Source organism: Lampetra fluviatilis, chromosome 71 (genome assembly GCF_964198595.1).
Source record: "Lampetra fluviatilis chromosome 71, kcLamFluv1.1, whole genome shotgun sequence".
Lineage (NCBI taxonomy): Eukaryota > Metazoa > Chordata > Hyperoartia > Petromyzontiformes > Petromyzontidae > Lampetra > Lampetra fluviatilis.
The window spans coordinates 288,091-299,775 of NC_136345.1; the positions used below are offsets into that span (position 1 = coordinate 288,091).

General features: G+C 48.5%; 1 protein-coding gene across 1 annotated transcript in view; it reads left to right on the plus strand.

Annotated features, from left to right (window-relative positions):
• LOC144952957 (uncharacterized) overlaps nt 1–3,772 on the plus strand; it is an 84,058-nt gene extending 80,286 nt beyond the window's left edge. Inside the window, exons 3-4 of the mRNA XM_078883443.1 lie at nt 163–229; nt 1,868–3,772. Of these exons, the coding sequence (XP_078739569.1) occupies nt 163–229; nt 1,868–3,032 (1,232 nt within the window). The 3' untranslated portion in view covers nt 3,033–3,772. The remainder of the gene's footprint in view (nt 1–162; nt 230–1,867) is intronic.
• Nucleotides 3,773–11,685: the final 7,913 nt, after the last annotated feature.

Below are 11,685 nucleotides of genomic sequence, written 5' to 3' on the forward strand. Positions count from 1 at the left end.
CCAAGTTGGAACTTTTCAACGCGGGGCCTTGCCTCCTGCACTCGCCTGATCGCTTTTGCCACAATTCTCTTGCATAAGTTTAATTTGTCTTGACCTGGCTCACTACTTTGTAACTTTGTTTTGCTTTAAATATTGACACAGTTTTTCTTTTTATTTTACCAGGCCAAGCCCGCTTTAGCTGCTCTACCGCTCTTGTTTTCAGAAGCGACCTGCCCACAACAACAACAAGGTGAGGCTTGTCATCAGCGTGGCGGTGTTCACTCTCTGCATGTGGAGTGGGGACAACAGGAGGATCCGGAGGGAAATCCACGCGACGACGGAGAGAGACACGCACGACTTCCTGTATGCCAGGAGAGGTAGTTAACATCTCACCACGGGGAGAGAGAGAGACACGCAGCCTCGGCGATGTTGATTGATCCTCAATGAATTACTTGGTCGAGTAAGGAAGCATTAATACTGAGCAGGTGAAGGTGTCCAGGCATGGGTCTGGACACACCACCACCTGTGAACCATGCCAGTGTGACAGTGGTGGAGCCAGTGGCGGTGTGGTGGCACGTGCCCCCCCCAACGATCCCTAATTTCGATTGGATCATAGGGGTTTATTAGTAACTAGCTTCACTCTCCGGCTTCGCCCGGGACTTGGATTATTGTCTTGGATTAATTTCATATTCCCTTATATTTCACGGAAAACCCCTGAAAAAATTGATGCTTGCAAGAAAGATAAAAGCCGAAACAAATCAATTCACCAAAATCGGAATTTTTCACTCAATTCAACCTTAACCCACTTCTACGTAAGGTCGGTTTTGGCCACTCAGGAAGGGAATGACGTGGCGAGCCGAAAATAGTCGCATTTACTTAGAAATGCCAGACAGCATAAGCTGTGACGCCAGAGTTCAGCGTTGTAGAGGTTTTGCTGCTTCAAACAAACGTAAATTCTTCTTTATATTTAAGATAGCAGTTGTACCCATTCTTCGCACGGATATGTATTGAACTCCGAGAAGCCAATGGCTTCATCGGCCAGGAGCGAAACGCCACCTAAAATCTCCCGGCACGCTGTTAACAGCTCTAAGCATTGCAGAGCGTACTCTTAGTTTTTTCGGTAAAGTCACGTAGGTAAAAAATGAAATTAAAATTAATACAAATAAAATAATAAAAATCACGACGTTTCGGAGGCAACACAAGTCTCCGTCTTCAGGTGAGACCGTCACAGCCAGATTTGCTGTATCAAGTGAGTCAATTCTAGATTTGAAGCTTTCGTGACTGCAAGGATTCATACTCTTAGGTTTTTTCGGTAAAGTCACGTAGGTAAAACATTTAAATTAATAAAAGTAAAATAAACAAATTAAAAAATTCACGAGCGTTCGTTTTTGCTGATGTTACTAGTGGGTTTCTTAGCATTCTTAAGAATAGTAGCTATTTCAGCTCTTGCTACATCCGCATGGATGTGTCCTATGCCTCTGAGGGCTACATCAATCTGAGAAATCACAGGGCTACATCAATCTGAGAAATCAGAGGATGTGATTTCTCAGATTGATGTAGCCCTCAGAGGCATAGGACACATCCATGCGGATGTAGCAAGAGCTGAAATAGCTACTATTCTTAAGAATGCTAAGAAACCCACTAGTAACATCAGCAAAAACGAACGCTCATGAATTTTTTAATTTGTTTTATTTTACTTTTATTAATTTAATTTTTTTACCTACGTGACTTTACCGAAAAAACCTAAGAGTATTAAGTGAGTCACTTGATACAGCAAATCTGACTTTACCGAAAGAACCAAGAAGAAGTATAGACGTGTGACTGTATGCATTCCTCTGTGCATTGATACTGACGTGTAGATGGTGTTCATATTTTTTTCTGTCTGCAGCTGTCACTTCCTCTGCAGAATTAGTCTAATGGAGCAAAGGCACTCTGCGCGGCTCGGTGCATACAGCACGGATCGTACTGGAAATTTGACACGGCACCAGATAACTCACACGGGAGAGAAACCCTTCAAGTGCAGTGTGTGTGGGAAGGCGTTTGCACGTTCATCTGCTCTTGTACAACACCAGAGAACACACACAGGAGAGAAACCCTTCAGGTGCAGTGTGTGTGGGAAGGCGTTTGCACATTCATCTACTATTGTAATGCACCAGAGAACACACACAGGAGAGAAACCCTTCAGGTGCAGTGTGTGTGGGATAGCATTTACAATTTCATCTACTCTTGTAACACACCAGAGAACACATACTGGAGAGAAACCCTTCAGGTGCAGTGTGTGTGGGAAGGCATTTGCACAGTCATCTGTTCTTAAAACACACCAGAGAACACACACAGGAGATAAACCCTTCCAGTGCAGTGTGTGTGGGAAGGCATTTGCACGTTCATTTGCTCTTGTACAACACCAGAGAACACACACAGGAGAGAAACCCTTCAGGTGCAGTGTGTGTGGGAAAGCGTTTGCACAGTCATCTGCTCATGTAGAACACCAGAGAACACACACGGGAGAAAAACCCTTCAATTGCAGTGTATGTGGAAAGGCGTTTTCAATTTCATCTGCTCTTGTACAACACCAGAGAACACACACAGGAGAGAAACCCTTCAGGTGCAGTGTGTGCGGGAAGGCGTTTTCACAGTCATCAAATCTTCAAAGACACCAGAGAACACACAAGCATCAGAAGATTCACAAGGAGTGGAGTCTGAAATCAGCTTGTGAAAGTCAAAGTGCCGCAATGAGCCCATCCCTCATGAAACAAGAACCGGAAGAAAATCCCAGCTTGGACACTTTTAAAGGTATCGAGGTGAAATATGAAGAGGTGAAGGTGAAATATGAAGAAGTGATGGTGAAAAGCGAAGAAGTGAAGGTAAAATGTGAAGATGAAGAGTCAACCCAAAAATCGGACCTTCACATCGATGGAGGCAACGTGAAGCAGGAGGATAATTCTCACTGCGAGGCAGAGCAAGGCAACTCCCAGCAGTTGGTGGAAGTGGAGGTGTGGGTGGACTTCCTCCGAGACAATACAAAGTCAAATGGAGACCCGGTAGATGTGTAAGTCTGAGACAATGTCGCTCCAATAGACGCACCTTTGTCACAGGCCTTCAATTACAAGAATGTGAAGTTGAACTCAATTTCTAGGTGCAACCTGCAGGGTAAGAGCAGCCAGTCTTTGTGGACCTGTGGGTTGCGTAGATCTCTAACCAGGAGTGATAGCCAATAAGCTCCCAAGCTTTTGCTATGTTATCATTGCATTTTTATTGTGCTTGCTTAATCACCTCGGAAATTCTGAGTTTTTTTTATCGTATATCGTCTCAAACACTCGAAGAGCATCCCCAAGTAGCAGCTGCCCCTGTGTGGCACAAGGAGGTGGCCCTGCACCGGTGGCCCTGCACCGGTGGCCCTGCACCGGCCTGCATGTGGACAAGAGCCTGTCAGTAGCGGGCAATGGTTGATGTGGCATCTTGGTTGTGGAGTTTGTTGGTAATGTTTAGAATTTCATCAATTTTGACCCAGACGCCAGCATGCAATGGCCTACTCGTTTTGAATGACACAATAGTATGTTGTACATATACTGGTAAGCAGACGGTGTGTATTTTTTAAAATAGCTTCTTGTTAATTCGATGTAACCTGATGCAGCATATTTCAGTGCAGTAATTACATTTTGTTAAAATGACTCAATAATTTAGAATGAATACTTATCTGATTTTGTCTATAAGGGTCAAACATTGAATAAGTGATGTTAGATTTGAAGTTTTCGTGACTGCAGGTATCCATACTATTTGGTTCTTTCGGTAAAGTCACATAGGTATAAAATAAAAATAAATTAAATCACAACGTCTTGGGCTCAACACAAGCGTCCGTCATCAGGTGGGACAAGCACAGCAAGAAGCAACTGCTGAAGTGGGCAAAAGAGGTGCCATTGTCTTCCTAAGATGCATAAAGAAGGCTCTTCATTTCGGCCCACACAAAGCTCACTCTCACACAGCTCACACAGCTCACTCACACAGCTCACTCTCACACAGCTCACACAGCTCAATCACGCACAGCTCACTCACACACAGCACACAGCTCACTCACAGCTCTCACACACATACAGCTCACACTGACTCACACATACAGCTCACTGACTCACAGCTCACTCACACTGACTCACGCACACACGCAGCTCAAACACAGCTCATTCTCACACAGCTCACACTGATTCACACACTCACATGCAGCTCACACAGCTCATTCTCTCACACACCCAACTCACACACACAGCTCACTCAGCTCATTTTCACACACAGCTCATTTTCACACACAGCTCACTCACGCAGCTCAAACACAGCTCATTCTCACACAGCTCACACTGATTCACACACTCACATGCAGCTCACACAGCTCATTCTCTCACACACCCAACTCACACACACAGCTCACTCAGCTCATTTTCACACACAGCTCATTTTCACACACAGCTCACTCACACAGCTCAAACACAGCTCACTCACAGCTCACTCATACACACAGCTCACTCACACTGACTCATACTGACTCTCACACACAGCTCACACTGACTCACACAGCTCACTCACACACAGCTCACACAAAGCTCACTTTCACACAGCTCACTCACACAGCTCACTTTCACACAGCTCACACACAGCTCACACACACACAGCTCACTCTCACAACTCACTCACATACAGCTCACTCATACACAGCTCACTCACACTGACTCATATCGACTCACTTTCACAAACAGCTCACTCACACTGACACAGCTCACTCACAGAGCTCACTCACACTGACTCACACACAGCTCACTCACTGACTCACGCACTCTCACACGCAGCTCACAGCTCATTCTCTCACACACAGCTCACTCTCACACACAGCTCACACACAGCTCACTCACACTGATTCACTCACACGCAGCTCACACAGCTTATTCTCTCACACACCCAACTCACACACAGCTCATTTTCACACACAGCTCACTCACACACAGCTCAAACACACAGCTCACTCACATACAGCTCATTCATACACACAGCTCACTCACACTGACTCACACACACAAAGCTCACACACAGCTCATTCTCTCAAACACAGCTCAATCTCAGCTCACACAGCTCACTCACACTGACTCGCACTGACTCACACTGACTCAGCTCACACAGCTCACACACAGCTCGCACAGCTCACACACACAGCTCACACAAAGCTCACTTTCACACAGCTCACTCCCGCAGCTCACTTTCACACAGCTCACACAGCTCACTCACACACAGCTCACTCTCACACAGCTCACTCACACACAGCTCACTCATACACACAGCTCACTCACACTGACTCACTCATACCGACTCACTTTCACAAACAGCTCACTCACACTGAAACACAGCTCGCTCACACAGCTCACTCACACACACAGCTCACTCACACACAGCTCACTCAGACACAGCTCACTCACAAACAGCTCACAGCTCACCTTCACACAGCTTACTCACACACACAGCTCACTCACACTGACTCACGTACTCTCACACGCAGCTCACACACAGCTCATTCTCTCACACACAGCTCACTCTCACACAGCTCACACACAGCTCACTCACACTGATTCACACACTCACACGCAGCTCATTCTCTCACACAACTTACACACACAGCTCACTCTCACACATAGCTCATTTTCACACACAGCTCACTCACACACAGCTCACTCACACACAGCTCGCTCACACACATACACAGCTCATTCACACTGACACACACACAGCTCACTCACACTGACACACGCAGCTCACAGCTCATTTTCTCACACACTGCTCACACACACAGCTCACCCTCTCACATAGCTTACACAGCTCACACTGACTCACACAGCTCACTCACACTGACACACTCTCACACAGCTCACTCTCACACAGCTCGCTCACACACAGCTCACTCGCACGGATTCACACACTCACGCAGCTCACACACAGCTCATTCTCTCAAAACTCACACATACAAAGCTCACTTTCACACAGCTCACTCACACAGCTCACTTTCACAGCTCACACAGCTCATACAGCTCACTCATACACACAGCTCACTCACACTGACACACACAGCTCACTCACACTGACTCACACTGACTCACACACACAGCTCACTCACACTGACTCACACACACATAGCTCACACTGACTCACACACAGCTCACTCTCACACACAGCTCGCTCACACACAGCTCACACACTGCTCATTCACACTGACACACAGCTCACACACAGCTCACTCTCACACACAGCTCAATCACACACACAGCTCACTCACACACAGCTCACTCACATACACAGCTCACTCACACTGACACACACAGCTCACTCTCACACACAGCTCACTCACACAGCTCGCTCACACAGAGCTCACACACACAGCTCACTCACTGCTCACTCACACTGACACACACACACAGCTCCTCACTCACACTTACACACACACGCAGCTCACACAGCTTATTCTCTCACACACAGCTCACTCACACACACAGCTCACACACAGCTCACTCACACTGACTCACGCACACTCACACGCAGCTCACACACAGCACATTCTCTCACACACAGCTCACACACAGCTCACTCACACTGATTCACACACACTCACACGCAGCTCACACACAGCGCATTCTCTCACACACAGCTCACACACAGCTCACTCACACTGACTCACGCACACTCACACGCAGCTCACACACAGTGCATTCTCTCACACACAGCTCACACACAGCTCACTCACACTGATTCACACACACTCACACGCAGCTCACACAGCTCATTCTCTCACACACCCAACTCACACACACAGCTCATTTTCACACACAGCTCTTTTTCACACACAGCTCACTCACACGCAGTTTCAATCACACACAGCTCACACACACGGCTCACTCACACTGATTCACACACTCACGCAGCTCACACAGCTCATTCTCTCACACACCCAACTCACACACAGCTCACTCACACAGCTCATTTTCACACACAGCTCATTTTCACACAGCTCACTCACACACAGCTCAAACACACACAGCTCACTCACATACAGCTCACTCATACACACAGCTCACTCACACTGACTCACACTGACTCACACACACAAAGCTCACACACAGCTCATTCTCTCAAACACACAGCTCTCCCTCACAGCTCAATCTCACAGTTCTCACAGCTCACTCACACTGACTCACACTGACTCACAGCTCACTCACACACAGCTCACTCACACACAGCTCACACAGCTCACAGCTCACACAGCTCACACACACAGCTCACTCACACAAAGCTCACTTTCACACACAGCTCACTCACACAGCTTACTCTCACACGGCTCACTCACATACAGCTCACTCATACACACAGCTCACTCACACTGACTCACTCATACTGACTCACTCTCACAAACAGCTCACTCACACTGACACACACACAGCTCACTCACACTGGCTCACTCACACACAGCTCACTCACACACACAGCTCACTCACACACAGCTCACTCACACAGCTCACTCACACAGCTCACCTTCACACAGCTTACTCTCACACACACAGCTCACTCACACTGACTCACTCACACAGCTCACTCACACTGACTCACACTGACTCACACACACAAAGCTCTCACACAGCTCATTCTCTCAAACACACAGCTCACCCTCAGCTCAATCTCACAGCTCACACAGCTCACTCACACTGACTCACACTGACTCACAGCTCACTCACACACAGCTCACTCACACACAGCTCACACACAGCTCACACAGCTCACACACAGCTCACACAGCTTACACACACAGCTCACACAGCTCACACACACAGCTCACTCACACAAAGCTCACTTTCACACACAGCTCACTCACACAGCTCACTCATGCACAGCTCACACACACAGCTCACTCACACAGCTCACACACACACACAGCTCACTCTCACACAGCTCACTCACATACAGCTCACTCATACACACAGCTCACTCACACTGACTCACTCATACTGACTCACTCTCACAAACAGCTCACTCACACTGACACACATACAGCTCAGTCACACTGACTCACTCACACACAGCTCACTCACACACACAGCTCACTCACAGCTCACTCACACACAGCTCACTCACACACACAGCTCACTCACACTGACTCACGCACACTCACACGCAGCTCACACACAGCACATTCTCTCACACACAGCTCACACACAGCTCACTCACACTGATTCACACACACTCACACCCAGCTCACACACAGCGCATTCTCTCACACACAGCTCACACACAGCTCACTCACACTGACTCACGCACACTCACACGCAGCTCACACACAGTGCATTCTCTCACACACAGCGCACTCACACTGATTCACACACACTCACACGCAGCTCACACAGCTCATTCTCTCACACACCCAACTCACACACACAGCTCATTTTCACACACAGCTCTTTTTCACACACAGCTCACTCACACGCAGTTTCAATCACACACACAGCTCACACACACGGCTCACTCACACTGATTCACACACTCACGCAGCTCACACAGCTCATTCTCTCACACACCCAACTCACACACAGCTCACTCACACAGCTCATTTTCACACACAGCTCACTCACACACAGCTCAAACACACACAGCTCACTCACATACAGCTCACTCATACACACAGCTCACTCACACTGACTCACACTGACTCACACACACAAAGCTCACACACAGCTCATTCTCTCAAACACACAGCTCTCCCTCCCAGCTCAATCTCACAGCTCACACAGCTCACTCACACTGACTCACACTGACTCACAGCTCACTCACACACAGCTCACTCACACACAGCTCACACAGCTCACACACAGCTCACACAGCTCACACACACAGCTCACTCACACAAAGCTCACTTTCACACACAGCTCACTCACACAGCTTACTCTCACACGGCTCACTCATACACACAGCTCACTCACACTGACTCACTCATACTGACTCACTCTCACAAACAGCTCACTCACACTGACACACACACAGCTCACTCACACTGACTCACTCACACACAGCTCACTCACACACACAGCTCACTCACACACAGCTTACACACACAGCTCACACAGCTCACACAGCTCACCCACACAAAGCTCACTTTCACACACAGCTCACTCACACAGCTCACTCATGCACAGCTCACTCACACACACAGCTCACTCTCACACAGCTCACACACACAGCTCACTCTCACACAGCTCACTCACATACAGCTCACTCATACACACAGCTCACTCACACTGACTCACTGATACTGACTCACTCTCACAAACAGCTCACTCACACTGACACACATACAGCTCACTCACACTGACTCACTCACACACAGCTCACTCACACACACAGCTCACTCACACACAGCTCACTCACACAGCTTCCACACAGCTCACTCACACTGACTCACACAGCTCACTCACACTGACTCACGCACACTCACACGCAGCTCACACAGCTCATTTTCACACACAGCTCATTTTCACACACAGCTCACTCACACACAGCTCACTCACACACAGCTCACTCACACAGCTCACCTTCACACAGCTTACTCTCACACACACAGCTCACTCATACTGACTCACTCTCACACACAGCTCACTCACACTGACTCACTCACACAGCTCACTCACACTGACTCACACACACAAAGCTCTCACACAGCTCATTCTCTCAAACACACAGCTCACCCTCAGCTCAATCTCACAGCTCACTCTGACGCACACTGACTCACAGCTCACTCACACACAGCTCACTCACACACAGCTCACACACAGCTCACACAGCTTACACACACAGCTCACACAGCTCACACACACAGCTCACTCACACAAAGCTCACCTTCACACAGCTCACTAACACAGCTCACTCACACACAGCTTACACACACAGCACACACAGCTCACACAGCTCACACTCACACAAAGCTCACCTTCACACACAGCTCACTAACACAGCTCACTCATGCACAGCTCACACACACAGCTCACTCTCACCCAGCTCACACACACACAGCTAACTCTCACACAGCTCACTCACATACAGCTCACTCATACACACAGCTCACTCACACTGACTCACTCATACTGACTCACTCTCACAAACAGCTCACTCACACTGACACACATACAGCTCACTCACACTGACTCACTCACACACAGCTCACTCACACACACAGCTCACTCACAGCTCACTCACACACAGCTCACTCACAAACACAGCTCACTCACACAGCTCACCTTCACACTGCTTGCTCACACACACAGCTCACTCACACTGACTCACTCACACACAGCTCACTCACACTGACTCACGCACTCTCACACGCAGCTCACACACAGCTCATTCTCTCACACACAGCTCACTCTCACACACAGCTCACACACACAGCTCACTCACACTGACTCACGCACTCTCACACACAGCTCACACACACAGCTCACTCACACTGATTCACACACACTCACACGCAGCTCACACAGCTCATTCTCTCACACACCCAACTCACACACAGCTCACTCTCACACACAGCTCATTTTCACACACAGCTCTTTTTCACACAGCTCACTCACACACAGTTTCAATCACACACAAAGCTCACTCATGCACACAGCTCACTCACACTGACTCACTCATATTGACTCACTCTCACACACAGCTCACTCACACTGACTAACACACATAGCTCACTCACACTGACTCACACAGCTCACTCAGACTGACTCACGCACACTCACACGCAGCTCACACAGCTCATTTTCACACACAGCTCATTTCACACACAGCTCACTCACACACAGCTCAAACACACACAGCTCACTCACATACAGCTCACTCATACACACAGCTCACTCACACTGACTCATAATGACTCACTCTCACACATAGCTCACTCACACTGACTCACTCACACAGCTCACTCACACTGACTCACACTGACTCACACACACAAAGCTCACACACAGCTCATTCTCTCAAACACACAGCTCACCCTCACAGCTCAATCTCACAGCTCACACAGCTCACTCACACTGACTCACACTGACTCACAGCTCACTCACACAAAGCTCACTCACACACAGCTCACACACAGCTCACACAGCTCACACACAGCTCACACAGCTCACTCACACAAAGTTCACTTTCACACACAGCTCACTCACACAGCTTACTCTCACACGGCTCACTCACATACAGCTCACTCATACACACTGCTCACTCACACTGACTCACTCTCACAAACAGCTCACTCACACTGACACACACACAGCTCACTCACACTGACTCACTCACACACAGCTCACTCACACTGACTCACGCACTCTCACACGCAGCTCACACACAGCTCATTCTCTCACACACAGCTCACTCTCACACACAGCTCACACACACAGCTCACTCACACTGACTCACGCACTCTCACACACAGCTCACACACACAGCTCACTCACACTGATTCACACACACACGCAGCTCACACAGCTCATTCTCTCACACACAGCTCACTCTCACACATATCTCACTCACACACAGCTCACTCACACTGATTCACACACTCACACGCAGCTCATTCTCTCACACACAACTCACTCTCACACACAGCTCACTCACACACAGCTCACTCACACACAGCTCGCT